Source organism: Carcharhinus amblyrhynchos, unplaced genomic scaffold (genome assembly GCF_965287045.1).
Source record: "Carcharhinus amblyrhynchos unplaced genomic scaffold, sCarAmb.v2.hapA scaffold_45, whole genome shotgun sequence".
In the NCBI taxonomy this organism is placed as follows: Eukaryota; Metazoa; Chordata; class Chondrichthyes; order Carcharhiniformes; family Carcharhinidae; genus Carcharhinus; species Carcharhinus amblyrhynchos.
In genome coordinates this window covers 1,104,783-1,123,108 of record NW_027649786.1, presented here as the reverse complement: position 1 = coordinate 1,123,108, position 18,326 = coordinate 1,104,783, and the positions used below count along the sequence as shown (strand labels likewise).

Sequence of the window (18,326 nt, the reverse complement as noted above, 5' to 3'; positions counted from 1 at the left end):
TTTAAAAGGACAATCAACTATTGAGAGGCTATCAGATTTGAATTTGATAGTGTTGCCAGGATCAAACCAATCCTGGTGTAAGAAAATTGAGATTATCGCAGGTATAAAGGCCAGAGTGACGGCCATCTTAAAGCGAATATCTCCAGCGGCCAGGGCAGCCAGCATTCATCTCCATCCCCAGTTTAAATATCCCTTAAGAGAAGTATCCAGCTATCTAACAGAAGGATACCAAGTCAGACAGCAGACAACTACCAAGGAACTCCAAAAGCTTCTGAATTCCATCTAGCCTCAATGTAAAATTTCTATGTGACTAAAATTCCATTATTACTGTTTTTCATTTCTGGTAATACATTTATTGCTTGATGGCACGGTGATTAGCACTGCTGCCTCACAGTGCCATGGTATTCCAGTCTTGGGTGACTGTGTAGAGTTTGCATGTTCATCATTGCGTGGGTTTCTGTCTGGGTGCTGTGATTTCCTCCCACAGTTCAAAGATGTGCAGATTGGGTGGATTGGCCATGCTAAATTACCCCTTAGTGTCCCAAGATGTGAAGATTATTGGGGTAAATGCACATAGATGGGAAGAGGGGGGTGGTGGACCTGGATAAGAAGCCCTGTCAGTGTCAGTGCAGATTCAGAGGGCTGAATGGCCTCCTTCTGCCCAGTAGGAACATCAGAACATAAGAAATAGGAGCAGGAGTAGGCCATCTAGCCCTTCGAGCCTGCCCCGCCATTCAATAAGATCATGGCTGATCTGTCGTGGCTCAGTTCCACATTCCCGCCCTCTCCCCATAACCCTTAATCCCCTCTCTTATCAAAAACCCATCAACCCGCGTCTTAAAAATATTTAGCGAGGCAGCCTCCACCACTTCAACGGGCAGAGAATTCCAGAGATTCACCACCCTTTGAGTGAAGAAGTTCCTCCTCAACTCCGTTCTAAACCACCCCCCTCTTTATCTTGAGGCTGTGCCCCCTAGTCCTACTATCCTTTCTGAGCGGGAAGAGTCTCTCCACCTCTATCCTATCCATCCCATTCATCATCTTATATGTCTCAATGAGATCTCCCCTCATTCTTCTAAACTCTAACGAGTACAAGCCTAGTTTATTCAGCCTCTCCTCATAGCTCAACCCCCTCAACTCCGGTATCAGCCTAGTAAACCTCCTCTGCACTCCCTCCAAGGCCAAAATATCCTTGTGTAAGTGCGGCTACCAAAACTGCACACAGTACTCCAGCTGCGGCCTCACCAGTGCCCTATACAGCTGCAGCAAGACCTCCCTACTTTTATATTCAATCCCCCTCGCTATGAAGGCCAGCATCCCATTAGCCTTCCTGACCACCTGCTGCACCTGCAGGCTGGGTTTTTGCGGCTCATGCACAAGGACCCCGAGGTCCCTCCACACCATCGCCTGCTGCAGTTTTTTGCCATGTAAGTAATAGTCCTTCCTACCATTATTCCTACCAAAGTGGACCACCTCGCACTTGCCAACATTAAATTCCATTTGCCATTTCCTGGCCCATTCGCCCAGCCTATCTAGATCTTTCTGCAGACTATCCACACAGGGAAATTTACCAGTAGAACAAATTTAAAAGCTTTGTATCTAAATGCATGGAGCATTCAGAATAAAATTAATGAGTTAACGGCACAAATAGAAACAGAAGGGTATGATTTGATGGTGATTACTGAGACATGGTTACAACGAGACCAGATCTGGGAATTGAATATCCAAGAGTGTGCAGCATTTCAAGAAGATAGACTGGAAGAAAAAGGAGGTGATGCAGCTTTGCTAATGAAGGAAGGAATCACTGCCGTAATGAGAAATGACATAAACACAGAAGATCAAGATGTGGAATCAGTCTGGGTAGAAATAAGAAATAGCAAAGGGAAGAAGTACTTGGTAGGAGTAATCTATAGGTCCCCAAGGAGTAGTTCTGCAGAAGGACACAGTATAAACCAGGAAATATTGTGGGCTTGCAAGAAAGGAATGCCAATAATCATGGGTGATTTTAATATGCACATAGATTGGAAGAATCAAATTGGCAAGGGTAGCCTGGAGGCAGAGTTCATTGAATGTATTAGAGGTTATTTCTTGGAACAGTATATTGTGGGACCAACCAAGGAGCAAACTACTCTGGATTTGGAATTGTGTCATGATGAGGGATTAATTGATGACCTCAGAGTTAAGGATCCTCTAGAGAGTAGTGACCATAGTATGATAAAATTCAAAATTCAGTTTGGGGGTGAGAAAGTGGAGTCCCACATGAGTTCTGGAATTAAACAGAGGAAATTAAATAGACATGAGGGCAGATTTGGCCCAAGCATAATGGGCAGGAAGGTTAAAAGGTCGGACAATGAAAAAGCAGTGGCAGTTGTTGAAGGAGATATTCAAGTCCTCACAACTAAAATACATCCCAGTGAGGAAGAAAGATGGTAAGGGGGTAAAAACGATCCATGGCTAAACAAGGAGGCCAAGAATAACATGAAGACAAAAACTAAGGTACACATATTGCAAAGGCCAGTGGCAGGCTGGAAGATTGTGAAACTTTCAAACATAAACAAAGGGATACTAAGAAGTAATAAAAAGAGCTAAGCTAACTTATGACAGAAAACTAGTGCAATATATCAAGAAGGATAGCAAAAGCTTCTGTAAGTATATAAAAGGGAAGAGAGTTGCTAGGGTGAATGTTGGTCCCTTGGAAGATGAAACAGGAAAATTAATAGTGGGGAACACTGAAATGGCAATGATGCTAAATCAATACTTTGCCTCAGTTTTTACAGTGGAGGACACTAGTATCATTTCTATAGGAATGGGCAAGTCAGAGGTAATGGAAAGGGTAGAACTTAGAACAATCAACATCGATAGGGAAAAGGTACTCAGGAAATTATTGGGATGGGGGTCCGATATGTCCCTGGGCCTGAGGCCTACATCCTAGGATATTGAAAGAAGTGGTGGTGGAGATAGTGGATCCATTGGTTATAATATTCCAAAATTCCCTGGACAAATGAAAGGTTCCAATGGATTGGAAAAACGCTAATGTAAAGCCCTTATTGGGAAATTACACACCAGTTAATTTAACAACTGTTGTTGGGAAAGTGTTAGAATCAATTATCAAGGAAGAAATATCAGGACACTTGGAAAGTCAAAACACTATCTATCAGAGTCAGCATGGTTTTATGAAAGGCAAATCATGTTTGACTAATTTGCTAAAGTTCTTTGAGGATGTAATAGGCAAAGTGGATAATGGGGATCCTGTAGATATCCGGATTTCTGGAAGGTGCTTGATAAGGTGCCGGACAAAAGTTAATTCACAAGATTAGATCACATGGGATTAGGGGTAATTTATTAGCTTGGATATGTGACTGCCTGAGTGACAGAAGACAGAAAGTCAGGAAAAATGTTTTTTTTCTGGCAGGCATGAAGTAACGAGTGGAATGTCACAGGGCTCGGTCCTTGGGCCCCAACTATTTACAATGTAGATTAATGACTTGGATAGAAGGCTCAATAGCCAAATTTGCAGATATCACAAAAGTAGGCAGGACAGTAAGTTGCAATAAGGAAATAAAAACCTTACAAATTGATATAGATAGGTTAGGAGAGTGGATCAAATTGTGGCAAATTGAGTTTAATGTGGATAAGTGTGAGGTCATGCATTTTGGTCGCAAAAATGGCAAGGCGACGTATTATCTAAATGGTGAGAGACTTCGGGGTGCCCCAGTGCAGAGGGATCTAGGTGTCCTCGTTCATGAGTCACAGAAAAGTAGCATGCAGGTACAGCAGATAATAAAGAAAGTGAATGGAATGTTGTTATTTGTACAAAAGGAATAGAATATAAAGGTAAGGAAGTATACAAGGCATTGGTGAGGCCACACCCGGAGTAATTTGCACAGTTTTGGTCCCCATATTTGAGGAAAGATGTAGTGGCATTGGAGGCAGTTCAGAGGAGGCTCAGTAGATTGATTCCAGAGGTGAGGGGCTTGTTGTATGAAGAGAAATTGAACAGTTTAGGCCTATACTCTCTGGAATTTAGAAGAATGAGGGGAGATCAAAGTGAGGTATTCAAGATGTTAAAAGGTATGGATAAAGTACACGAGGAGCAGATGCTTCCTCTTGTGGGACATTCTAGGCTGAGAGGTCACAGTCTTAGGATAAGGGGTAGCACATTCAAAACAGAGTTGAGGAGAAACTACTTCTCCCAAAGGGTTATGAATCTGTGGAATTTGCTATCCCAAAGTGCACTAGATGCTGGGACAGTGAGTAAATTTAAGGAGGAGTTGGACAGATTTTTAATTGGTAATGGATTGAAGGGTTATGGGGAGAAGGCAGGAAAATGGGGATGAGGAACCTATCAGCTATGGTCCAATGGCAGAGTTGACACAATGGGCGGAATGGCCTAATTTTGCTCCTATACCTTATGAACTTACGACTGCATGCATATTAGTCTCTGCATGTGCTGAAATACAATGGGGTCACATTTGCTGGGCCAACATGGCGATGTAACAGGGTCCAGAGATGACATCAATTTCAGGGAAAACACCAAATGAACACAGAACTCTTTCCCTTTCCTGGGAAAAATCCTCGAAGGTGTCAGATGGGGAAGGCCCTAGGAAAAGCTGCAGCTGAGGAACAGTGAGATATAAGCGATTGAGGCTGGAGGGAAGAGTACAGTCACGGGAGATTGAGATTGGGCTGGTAGCAGGGAGTTCACAGCGGAGGGGTGGCATGGTGGCACAGTGGTTAACACTGCTGCCTCACAGCACCAGGGACCCAGGTTCAATTGCGGCCTCAGGTCACCTTGTAGAGTTTGCACATTTGTCTGTGTGGGTTTCTTCCGGGTGCTCCAGTTTCTTCCCACACTCCAAAGATGTGCAGGTTAGGTTGATTGGCCATGTTAAATTGACCCTCACGTCAGGGGGAATAGTGGGGTAAACTTATGGGGTTACGGGAATAGTGCCTGGGTGGGATTGTGGTTGGTGCAGATTCGATGGGCCGAATGGCCTCCTTCTGCTCTGTGGGGATTCTCTGGGAGAGCTTCACAGGTCTGCTTTATATTCATCAGGATTAATCTCTGATAGTTTTCTGGGCTGCTTTGTGAAATATGTTTCTAGAAATCTCCAAACATAAAATCTGTATTTGTTTGGCATTGTACATTGAAGCTGAAACAATGGACTGTGATCGGGTCACATACAATTACACTATTATTGATCAACATTCCTTTAACAGTTAATATTATATTAAATGCCCAATTTATTATTTACTGTTCCTAATTTTATACAAGTGGACGTTTCACACTGGCAGGAGTTAAAATCGATGAAAGAAATTCACTGTTTCTGGACCATACCCCGCCCCATGCTCCTGAACCTCAGACTAACACACCGGATCTGTGCATGCACACACTGGCTACAAATGCAGCCCTCCTGCACAGTCTACACCCTCAATCTCCTCTTCCATCAAATCATACCCTGACATGTCAGCTTTCTGTCCTATAGAAGTAGAGATCCCCAATGGAGAGCTCGCTCTCTCCCTGTCCTCATCTTTGACCACCCAGTGGGGAGAGTGACAGGAGGAAGTAGGAAACCCATCCCTACTTGTCCTTGTTCAGAGGGCAATTGTAAGTCAACCACATTACTGTGGTCTGGAGTCACATGTAGGTCAGAACAAGTAAGGACAGCAGATTTTCTTCCCTCAAGGACTTGATTGAACCAGATAGGTTTTTCCAACAATTGACAATGGTTTCATAATCGTCAGTAGATTTTTAATTCCAGGTTTTTTAAATTGAGCCAGACAGGCACTTAAACTAAATGCGGCCTGTTGGCAGTGATCATCTCCCAGGACAGCAGGAGAATTTAAATCAAATTCATAAACCTGGAACTAAAGCTACACTCAGTAATGGTGACCATGTCAACTCGCAGAAATTGTTCTCAAAACCAATCTGCTTCACTAATGTCCTCGCTAAATATTTTTAAGACGCGGGTTGATGGGTTTTTGATAAGAGAGGGGATTAAGGGTTATGGGGAGAGGGCGGGAATGTGGAACTGAGCCACGACAGATCAGCCATGATCTTATTGAATGGCGGGGCAGGCTCGAAGGGCTAGTTGGCCTACTCCTGCTCCTATTTCTTATGTTCTTATGTTTAGGGAAGGAAATCTGCCTTACCCAGTCTGGTCAACATGTGACTCCAGAGCCACAGCAATGTGGTTGACTGAAGTAACAAACCACTCAGTTGTCTCACTGCCACCTTCTGAGGGCAATTAGGGATGGGAAATGAATGCTAGTGCTGCCCACATTCCACAAAAAAAATTTTAAAAAGTTAAAACTCTAAATAATATTATTTATAATATTTAATATTTATAAGTAAATAATATTATGATTTAATTTATTAAGTTTCTTTTCTATTGTTTGAGTTGGGTTTTATTAATTGTCCCCATCCAAAATGATTTTCTCTGTTTGTCTCCTTAAGAGTTAACTGAAACTGTCCATGAGACCAGCTCAGCACCTTATCAGCAATAGGTAATTCAATTGGTAACTCATTAAAAAGTGAAAGTGAATGTTCAAGGACTAAGTGCTGTGAATTCTCTTACTCCTGACGGAACTGGTGAAAGGATGTGGAAAATCTTCAATTATTCAGTCAGAAACTAAGAGGTGAGTGCTGAATAATCTTTATTTCTCGGGGAAAGTTTGTCAGCAGGATTTGGATGTTCTTATCAGGAGGAAAGATTGAATTAAATTCAAGGATTTGAACTGAGATCTGCTGGATAATCTCTAGTGAAACGCCTTAACAGGGTGTTAAACTGGGTCTATGTGTGTAAGGGAACAGGAGGCAGAGGGAATTTTATATATCAAACCATGATACCAGAGAGAGACAAAGGAAGAATTTTGCCTTTTTGACCTGTAAATTAACCTGGATATTTGAAGTCAAGTAAGTCAACTGAAATGAGGGCGGCATGTTAGCACTACTGCCTCTCACAGTACCAGGGATTCTAGCCTTGCGTGACTTTTTTATTTATTCGTGTGACATGGATATTGCTGGTTGGCTAGGTCGGCAGCTGGAGAACTTTCTGGAAGGTGTGCGGGAGTTCCCAAAGGCGGTTTTGAACTGAACACCTGAAGCTTGAGAGCTTCGATGAAAACGAACTCCCAGCCACCTGACGAAGGGACAGGCTGTCCCGAAAGCTTGTGGCTTTTGCTACAAATAAACCTGTTTGGACTTTAAACTGGTGTTATGGGATTTCTTTCTGTTTTACCCCAGTCCAACACTGGCATCTCCACATCATGTTGCTGGTTGGCCAGCATTTATTACCCATCCCTACTTGTCCTTGTTCAGAGGGCAATTGTAAGTCAACCACATTACTGTGGTCTGGAGTCACATGTAGGTCAGAACAAGTAAGGACAGCAGATTTTCTTCCCTCAAGGACTTGATTGAACCAGATAGGTTTTTCCAACAATTGACAATGGTTTCATAATCGTCAGTAGATTTTTAATTCCAGGTTTTTTAAATTGAATTTAAATTCTACCATCTGCCGTGGCGGTATTTGAACCCAGTCCCCAGAACATTAACTGAGTTTCTGGATTAATACCATGAGACCATTGCCTCCTGTCCTGTCTGTGTGGAGTTTGCACATTCTCCCAGTGTCTGAGTGAGTTTCCTCTGGGTGTTCCAGTTTTCTCCCACAATCCAAAGATGGGCAGGTCAGGTTGATTGGCCATGCTAAATTGCCCCTTAGTGTCAGGGGGATTATCAGGGTAAATACATGAGGTTACGGGGAAAGAGCCTGGGTGAGATTGTTGTTGGTTCAGGCTCAATGGGCTAAATGGCTTCCTTCTGCACTGTAGGGATTATATGATTCAATTCAGCTATGCAGATAATTGCTCAATCTCCTGTTTGAGAAAGAAACCCCTTTTATTCAATAGTTTCACACTGAAGAATTTCCACACTCAATGGACTTTAAGTAGAATTTTCAGAGAGTGATCCAGAACACTGACTTTCTGCCTGAAGGGTAATCCGAACAGATCCTCCCTGACACTGCACAATAGATCAGCCAATATTCATCAAAATACACAGCAACTACAGGTGGTAAAAACAAAAATGGAATACTTTCCAGTAGTAACATCAATTACGATTGGAACACACTGCCTACTCCAATGAGCAGTCCTTGCAGTCAACAGAGTTTGAATTGAAAAGGTCAGACTCTGGTTTTAGCAGTAGTTTTAAAATTCGGCCTAATAAACTCCCCTTAAAAAAGCAGATTCCCACCATTTTTAATCACTTCCGAAGGTGTATGATTGCCTTTCTTGACTGCATTTATTGCAGTGAACTGCGTACTTACTGAGCTCAATTGATATCCAAATAACATGGGCGGGTTCCTGACCTTTTGACCTGCCCTGTGTACCGTATTATCAAAAACTGCTGTGATGATTTTGTAAACGGTGCCCAATGTCATCAGGCCCCATAATACACTCTGCGAAGCAGGAAAATGCTCCTGATCACAGAGTATATCATTCCAGCCCTTGTTTGGTGCCTGATGAAGGTGATCTGTGAGGTATGGCCTTGTTCCACATTCCACATGGGAAAGCAGTGATTCAAATCCTTAATTTGTGATGTGGATTTATTTGGTTCCAGTCAGCGGAAGATTGTTAAATGTAATAGGTGTGCAGGATACTTTACAAGAAGTAGTTTTGAAACTACGGCTACCTGTGAGTTGTGAATGCAATTAATTAAATGTTCTCTTTTTACAAGGCTTGATACGAATGTAACAGCACGGCATACCTCAGCAACATCAAAACACCAGGCTTTGTTAGGAACAAAAGATATTTCTTGATAAAGAGAAATCAGGTCCAGGGAATATCAGTCAAGGCTGCCTTGCGGAAGGGCCCCAGTTCATACGTGCCTACACATGGCTGATTGATGCTTCTCCTGAGAGAGAGAACTCCACCCTCTGGTGTGACAGGTCTCTCAAACCCACTGACCCTATTATACTGTGCTGTTTTAAAGAGACAGACCCCACAATCCAACAAATCCCTTTCATTTTTTGATACAAATATTGAAAACAATTTACTCAAACTCACATTGTGAATACACTTTATACACACCAGTTAGACATTTTTATTAAAAGTTTATTTATTAGTGTCACAAGTAGATTTACATTGACACTGCAATGAAGTTACTGTGAAAATCCGCTAGTCCCCAAGTTCCCCTAGTTATTATTTAAACTTGAATGTAGGAAGATTAACCAGCACACCAGGGGACTACTCCAGCGCCACACTCTTGTGCCTGTTCAGGTACACTGAGGGAGATGATCTGGAGGAGGGAACCAAGTGTAGGGTGTCGAAATTTGCTGATGACACCAAGATTGGCGGAACAGCAAATTGTGCGGAGGGTGTGGAGAGTCTGCAGAAGGATCTAGATAGACTGGGCGAATGGGCCAGGAAATGGCAAATGGAATTTAATGTTGGCAAGCGTGAGGTGGTCCACTTTGGTAGGGATAATGGTAGGAAGGATTATTACTTACGTGGCGAAAAACTGCAGCAGGCGACGGTGCAGAGGGACCTCGGGGTCCTTGTGCATGCGTCGCAAAAACCCAGCTTGCAGGTGCAGCAGGTGGTCAGGAAGGCGAATGGGATGCTGGCCTTCATAGCGAGGGGGATTGAATATAAAAGTAGGGAGGTCTTGCTGCAGCTGTATAGGGCATTGGTGAGGCCTCAGCTGGAGTACTGTGTGCAGTTTTGGGCGCCGTACTTACGCAAGGATATTTCGGCCTTGGAGGGAGTGCGGAGGAGGTTTACCAGGCTGATGCTGGAGTTGAGGGGGTTGAGCTATGAGGAGAGGCTGAATAAATTAGGCTTGTACTCGTTAGAGTTTAGAAGAATGAAGGGAGATCTCATTGAGACGTATAAGATGATGAATGGGATGGATAGGATAGAGGTGGAGAGACTCTTCCCGCTCAGAAAGGATAGTAGGACTAGGGGGTACAGCCTCAAGATAAAGGGGGGTGCGGTTTAGAACGGAGTTGAGGAGGAACTTCTTCACTCAAAGGGTGGTGAATCTCTGGAATTCTCTGCCCGTTGAAGTGGTGGAGGCTGCCTCGCTAAATATTTTTAAGACACGGGTTGATGGGTTTTTGATAAGAGAGGGGATTAAGGGTTATGGGGAGAGGGCGGGAATGTGGAACTGAGCCACGACAGATCAGCCATGATCTTATTGAATGGCGGGGCAGGCTCAAAGGGCTAGATGGCCTACTCCTGCTCCTATTTCTTATGTTCTTATGAATTTAGCACAGCCAGTGCACCAAACCAGCACATCTGTTTTTGTTCAGTTGGCTTCCATATTTGCAGGTTTATTTTGCAACAATGCATCAGTGTAGGTACGCAGTGTGTCCGCCGTATCCATGCAGGTACGCGGTGTCTCCACCGTATCCATGCAGGTACGCAGTGTCTCCACCATATCCATGCGGGTACGCAGTGTCTTCAATTTCTTCCAAATTATCCTGGGATTGATCCCATCTGGCCCTGGGGACTTGTCTACTTTAATGCCTTTTAACACACCAAACAGCTCCTCCTTCATTATATTGACCTGCCTGAGAGTATTCGCACATCCTACCTTAACCTCAAATCCCTCATGTCCCTCTCTTTGGTGAATACCGATATAAAATACTCATTAAGGATCTCACCCACTTCCTTTGGGTCCACGCATAACCTCCCTCCTTTATCCTTGAATGGGCCTGTTCTTTCCCTAACTATAATCTTGCGCCTATTATCCATTATCCTCCATTATCCTTGAATGGGCCTATTCTTTCCCTAACTATAATCTTGCGCCTAATATAGGTATAAAATATTTTGGGATTCTCCTTAACCCTGCTGGCCAAGGACATTTCATTGCTCCTTTTGGCCTTCCTAACTTCCCATTTGAGCTCCTTCCTACTTTCTCTATATTTTTCAGGGCTTTGCTTGTTTTAAAGTTAATTTATTAGTTTCACAAGTAGGCTTACACTGCAATAAAGTTGCTGTGAAAATCCCCTAGTTTCCACACTCCGGCACCTGTTCAGGTACACTGAGGGAGAATTTAGCATGACCAATACACCTAACCAGCACATCTTTCAGACAGTGGGAGGAACCAAGAGAAAACCCACGCAGACATGGGATTACGTGCAGGCTCTGTACAGACAGTGACTCAAGCCAGGAATCGAACCCAAGTCCCTGGCATTGTGAGGTAGCAGTGCTAACCACTGTGCCACCGTGCCGCCCCAGGTGATTTAGTTGCTGAGACCTCACGTATGCTCCCGGTTTTTTTGACGAAGCTGACAATTTCTGCTGTCATTGAGGGTCCTGAATCTTATTATTCCTGTCCTTTGCTCTCACAGGAACATGCCTGTCCTACACTCTAATCAACTGGTCTTAAAAGACTTCCCTATGTCAAATGTGGATTTACCCTCAAACAGCTGCTCCCAATCCACATGCTCCAATTCTTGCTAATTCAGTGATGGTTGGCCTTCCCCCAGTTGAGGACCACTCTTGTCTTTATCCATAAGTATCTGAAAACTTATGCCGGACCTGCCACACCAATGCTGAACACCCCCCTTCCCTCCCCTCCTACCTCTCCCCCAACCCCCCTCTTGGCCCTGCCCTCTGTGAGACCCTGGCCACTTGGCACAGCCCAGTGTTGGAGGCCTCAATAGCCTCCAGTTCCACCAGTGGGGCCATTACATCTGGTTCTCGTTGCTGGGGACCAGGTGTGGACCTCCACAACAAAGATCGGAAACTATCTGTGCCCGGAAAATTGCATCAGAGCTCGCTAAACAGATTTTAATCAGTCACTGAAAATTAAAATCAGCCTTGCGCCATTCATCAACTGTCTCACCTGTCTCAGGATTATCTTCTGATGAAAACCTATCTTCGTGTGTTATGAAAGACTCCAGAGAAAGGCACTAAACAATACATAGAGGTAAAAAAAATGCAACCCACAAATGTTCATTAGATTTCTTCAGGATTCAGGCCCAAGAGTCTTTTATATTTCACCAAAACCTTACCATCGCTGGTGCACAGCCTGTTTGACAGGTGTATACGAACACTGTACATATATGATTGACAAGACAATTAATGAGACTGTTTTCTCTCCGTCTCTCACAGGTGATGGTTCATCTGATAAGGTCTCAAGATGAGAGAGGTTCAGCGCATTGTGTTGCTGCTGTTTATGATTCTGGTCTCAGTACATGGTATGAATCATTATAGCTTCTTGAGTTACATTAGAAGTAGTTCACCAATGTTGTTTATCATTGATGGAAGATTCACTCTTCTATAGTATTGGCAATATTTATATAGTGTAGAGGATAATATCAGGAACACTGATCATGTAGTGATTAAGTAAATCCCAATTCCCAATAGGAATTAATGGGTGCTTTTCAAATGGTCAGGCAGTAACTATTGTTGTGTCACAGGGATTGGTGCTGGGACCCCAGCTATTCACAATATATATTAATGATTTGGATGAAGGAACAAAATGTAACATCTCAAAGTTTGCAGAGGATACCAAGTTGGATGGGAGGGTGAACTGTGACGAGGATGCAGGGATTCTTCAGAATGACCTAGACAGGTTGGGTGAGTGGGCTCATCTATGGCAAGTGCAGTATAATTTGGATAAATTTGAGGTTATTCACTTTGGAAGCAAAAACAAGAATGGCTGTAAATTGGGAGAAGGGAGTGTGCAGTGTGACCTGGGTGTCCTTGTGCACCAGTCACTGAAGGTGAACATGCAGGGGCAGCAGGTGGTAAAGAAGGCAAATAGTGTGTTAGTCTTCATTGCGAGAGGTTTTGAGTACAGGAGCAGGGATGTGTTGTTACAATTATACAGGGGCCTTAGTGAGGCCACACCTAGAGTATTGTGTGCAGTTTTGGTCTCATTTTCTGAGGAAGGATGTTTTTGCTCTCGAGGGAGAGCAGCGAAGGTTTACCAGGCTGACTCTGGGCATGGTGGGACTGATGGATGAGGAGAGATTAACTGGGTTCGGATTGTTTTTGCTGGAGTTCAGATGAATAAGGGGAATCTCATAGAGACTTATAAAATTCTAACAAAACTAGACAGGGTAGATGCAGGGAGGACATTCCCAATGGTGGGGAGTCCAAAACCAGGGGTCACTGTCTGAGGATTCAGGGTAGACCATTTAGGACGGAGGTGAGGGGAATTTCTTCACCAAAGAGTGGTAAGCCTGTGGAATTCATTACCACAGGAAGTAGTTAATGCCAAAACATTGAATGCATTCAAGAGGCAGATGGATATAGCACCTGGGACGATTGGGATCAAAGGTTATGGGGAAGAAAGCAGAATTAGGCTATTGAGTTGGATGATCAGCCATGGTGAGAATGAACGGCGGAGCAGGCTCGAAGTGCCAAATGGCTTCCTCCTGCTCCTACCTTCTATGTTTAATTCCATTTTTATTTCCAAGTTGATTTTTATTAATAATGTGAATTTTCTATTGGTTTTTTGTTAATTCAGTTTTTCAGCTTTGGTCATTATTCTGTGAAAGCTACCAATAACTTCCCTTTATGTGTATTCATATACTAAGAATGTTATTCACAGATTTAATTGTGTGTTCTGACACACTCCTGCTATATAACTCTAGTGTAACCCACAGGAAACTGGAGAAGACCAGGTGACAAACAGTTCTCACTGGTCCCAGGATTTCTCGGCTGGCCTTGTTAAGAATCACAAAGTTATGGCACAGGAGGCTATTTGGCCCATTGTGTCTGCACTAACTATCTGAGTGAGCAATGCACCTAGCACCATTTCACCAGTTACTCCCCTTAACTCTGCACATTCATCTTTTCAAATAACAAGGAGCAGAATCTTTATCCATCAGTGGCAGTGGGAATTCCCTGAAATGGAATATCCATGTCCCACTTTCAGAGGAAGAGAAGTCAGTCCACCAAGTGAGATGAAGCAGCCACTGTTCAAATGTTTACAAGTATGTCCCAGTGGAGATCCCAATTGTCTCTCGGGGGGCAACTTTAGACTGTGTGCAAAGTAGATTTATGAAGGTGTTCACAGAAAGCGGAAAAACCATTGAGATAAAAACTGAAAATGCTGGAAATAATCAGCAGGTCAGGCAGCATCTGTCTGGTGAAAACCCCAGAGTTAATGGCCAGACCTTGATGTGGCTGCGGCTGGTGAACACATGCCCGAGACATGAAGTCTGTTATATCACATGAAAAGACTTTGAGAGCGATTCCCTTGCAGCTGGTGTGGTCGGTTCATCTGTAGAAGGAAGGCAGGGCATCAATGAATTCAATCATCATCACTATACATGCTTGGTGGCCTGCTGAGACACTGGAGAGATGATGCCATCTGTATTGGAGCTTCAAAGGGTACTCTGGCTGGGAAAGCCCACTTTCAGTTAAGAGGGCCCATGATCTCTCCCGTATCTGTAGCACACATATCTGGGACCTACACTCTTACCCCCATCCCAGATGCCTGTCTCACCAAGATTGGAGGAGCAACTGGCAGTGGAAATCCAGCTCCAGAGCATTATTCACACTCCTGGTCAGGACCAAAACAGTTCATTTACAGGATGTGGGCTGTCTCGTTCAACATTTAGTGCCCATTCTTAGTTTCCCATTCAGAAAATGGTGGGTAGCTGAAAAGTTTCCCATTTAGAAGGTGATGGGTAACTGATAAGTCTCCTGTTCAGAAGGTGCTGGTGAATTGATTAGTTTCCCATTCAGAAGATGGTGGTGAGCTGCCTTCTTGAACCTCTGCAGTCCCTGAGGTATAGGTAAACCACAGTGCTGTCAGGGAGCCTATTGAAGGCTAGTGCACCCGACTTGCCCACCAACTTTCCATGGCCACCTGATGCTGATGACATTGCTGGACAGCAGTAAAGTCATTGGTCTTAATCCACAAAGTACCCTCAGCCTCTCCCACAAATCCTGACTGCCTTTAGGGAGCTAAAGCTCATCATTGGACCCTGTGCCCTACACATACCTGCCCTTGCTCACACAGACATCCAACCAGCAGACCAGTTACAAACTGGGTGGCCATTAATTGGCTACCCAGCATAATATCATGTTAACAATGTGATCTCAGGTGGAACATCGACATGCACCCGTGCTGATTTCAGGCTTGTCAGGAGGGCAAAGGTCAAACTAATGTTTTAGGTCTGTGACCTTTCATTAGCATAAGGAAGTTAGAAAGATAATAGTTTTGACAAATTAAAAGGAAGCAAGAAGAACAAAAGGGCAGCTCTGTGACAGGGTGGTGGGCAGCAGAGATGACATAAGAAAGGTTTTCACAGTGCAAAGGCAAAATGAGTGTTAATTGATTAGGCAAAGAAACCAAAGATATGTCTGGATGGGGTTTGAATAGCTTGAAGAGCAGCTGTCCGAATGCACAGTGAAAGGTTTAATAAAGCAGTAAAATGAACCAGTAAAAAAACACATACATAAAACAAGATGGAGCCAGAGGTGATAATCTAAAATTGTAAAGGAATTTTCAGTGGGATGAGAAAGATCCATTTGTCACTGTCCACATGGACATTAATGACATAGGGAGGACTAAGAAGAAAGTTCTGCTGAGGCAATAGGAGCAGCTCAGGGACTAAATGAAAAAGCAGAATCACAAATACAATAATCTCTGATTTACTAGCTAACCATGAGCAAAATGAGTGCGAGAAATTTGAGGAAGCGTATTGAAATAGATAGAAACCTGGCTGGCAGAGAGGAAACAAAGGAATTTATGGGTGCTTTTCAAATTGGCAGGCAATAACTAATGGGGTGCCACAGGGATCAGTGCTGGGACCCCAGCTATTCACAATGATTTGGATGAGGCAACAAAATGTAACATCTCAAAGTTTGTAGATGATACCAAGTTGGGTGGGAGGATGAACTGTGACGAGGATGCAGAGATCCTTCAGAATGATCTGGACAGATTGGGTGAGTGGGATAATCAATGGCAGATGCAGTATAATTTGGAGAAGTGTGCGGTTATTCACTTTGGAAGCAAAATCAAGAAGGCAGATTACTACCTGAACGGCTGTAAATTGGGAGAGGGGAGTGTGCAGAGGGACCTGGGTGTCCTTGTGCACCAGTCACTGAAGGCGAACATGCAGGTGCAGCAGACGGTAAAGAAGGCAAATGGCATGTTGGCTTTATTGCGAGAGGTTCTGAGTACAGGAGCAGGGATGTATTGTTCCAACTATACAGGGCCTTGGTGAGGCCGCACCGAGAGTATTGTGTGCAGTTTTGGTCTCCTTTTCTGAGGAAGGGTGTTCATGCTCTTGAGGGAGTGCAGTGAAGGTTTACAAGGCTGATTCCAGGGATGGTGGGACTGACGTACGAGGAGAGATTGACTAAATTAGGATTATTTTCGCTGGAGTTCAGACGAATGAGGGGAGACCTCATAGAGAATTACAAAATTCTAACAGGGTAGATGCAGAAAGGATGTTCCTGATGATGGGGGAGTCCAGAACCAGGGGCCACAGTCTGAGGATTCAGTGTAAACCATTTAAGATGGAGGTGAGGAGACATTTCTTCACCCAAAGAATGGTGAGCCTGTGGAATTCATTACCACAGGAAGTACTTGATGCCAAAACATTGAATGCTTTCAAGAGGCAGCTGGATATAGAACTTGGGGCAAATGCGATCAAAGGTTTTGGTCCCCTTATTTGCGAAAGGATATTTTGGCCTTGGAGGGAGTACTGAGAAGGTTCACCAGGCTGATACCGGACACGAGGGGGTTAGCTTATGAGGAGGGATTAAATAGACTGGGCCTGTACTCGATGGAGTTTAGAAGGCTGAGGGGGAATCTTATACAGACTTACAAGATAATGAAGGGGCGAGATAGGGTAGAGGTAGAGAGATTCTTTCCACTTAGAAAGGAAACCAGGACTAGAGGGCACAGCCTCAAAATAAGGGGAGGGCAGTTTAGAACAGAGTTGAGGAGGAACTTCTTCACTCAAAGGGTGGTGAATCTCTGGAATTCTCTGCCCATTGAAGTGGTGGAGGCTACCTCGTTGAATATATTGAAGTCACAGGTTGATAGATTTCTGGTAGACAAGGGAATTAAGGGTTATGGGGAGAAGATGGGAAAGTGGAACTGATCCACTTCAGATCAGCCATGATCTTGTTGAACGGTGGAGCAGGCTGGAAGGGCTAGATGGCCTACTCCTGCTCCTATTTCTTATGTCCTTAAGTTATGGGGAAAAAACACGATTAGGCTATTGAGTTGGATGATCAGCCATGATCTTAATGAATGGCAGAGCAGGCCCGAAGGGCCAAATGGCCTTCTCTTGCTCCTATCTTCTATGTTTCTATTAAATTGGTAAATGGTAAATTAGATCAGAAAGTTGGATGCATGATAAAAGGATTGATGTGGGAGAAATAGGTTTTGATTCATGGGGCATGGCCCCGGTCAAGGTGAATGAGGGAGGTAACCCAGTGTGGCCTTCACCTGAACCATGCTGAGACTGGTGCCCTGGTGAATCATACAGCTAGGGCTGTGGAGAGGGGCTTTATACTAAATAGTATCAGAAGCATAAAGGGACTTGGGAGTCCTTGTTCAAGATTCTCTTATGGTAAACGTGCAAGGCCGTTTGGCAGTTAGGGAGGCAAATGCAATGTTCGCATTCATGTTGAGAATAGCATTCATGGCCAGGATACAAGAGCAGGGATGTACGTTTGAGACTGTATAAGGCTCTGGTCAGAGCCCATTTGGAGTATTGTGAGCAGTTTTGGGCCCTGTATCTAAGGAAGGATGTGTAGGCCTTGGAAAGGGTCCAGAGGAGGTTGACAAGAAAGATCCCTGGAATGAAAAACTTGCTGTACGAGGAGCGGTTGAGGACTCTGGGTCTGTACTCGTTGGAGTTTAGAAGGATGAGGTGGGGGATCTTATTGAAACTTACAGGATGCTGCGAGGCCTGGATAGCTTGGACGTGGAAAGGATGTATCCAACTGTAGGAAAAACTAGAACTGAAGAGCATTAGCAAATTCCCCTCCAGGATATTGGTACCCCTCTGGTTCAGGTGTAGACCATCCCATTTGTATTCTAAGACCAACTCCTTCCAAAGTCTGAACCTGCTAAATTCTGAGCTTGCTTTTTCCAGGCGACGGTTGGCTTTGTCATCCAGCTAGTGTTGATGGAGGTGTCAACTCTACTTTCCTAATAGTTTCCTATCTAGCAGACATGACATGGACAGGGTGACCAGTATTGTATTTGAAGAGACTATCTCTTATTTTGATTTGATGACCCAGGACACTTTTTGACACATATTTCTAGGTCAGTTTGTGGGCCTGGGAGTCTGAATGATTGATAAATGTATTTCTCCTTCTGAGATTCATGAATATCT

General features: G+C 43.9%; 1 protein-coding gene across 1 annotated transcript in view; it reads left to right on the top strand.

Moving 5' to 3' along the window:
* Positions 1 to 18,326, top strand: part of LOC145337234 (butyrophilin subfamily 1 member A1-like) — a 68,263-nt gene that overhangs the window by 2,325 nt on the left and 47,612 nt on the right. Inside the window, exons 2-3 of the mRNA XM_080182026.1 lie at positions 6,458 to 6,639; positions 12,121 to 12,206. Coding sequence (XP_080038152.1) covers positions 12,149 to 12,206 — 58 coding nt within the window. The 5' untranslated portion in view covers positions 6,458 to 6,639; positions 12,121 to 12,148. The remainder of the gene's footprint in view (positions 1 to 6,457; positions 6,640 to 12,120; positions 12,207 to 18,326) is intronic.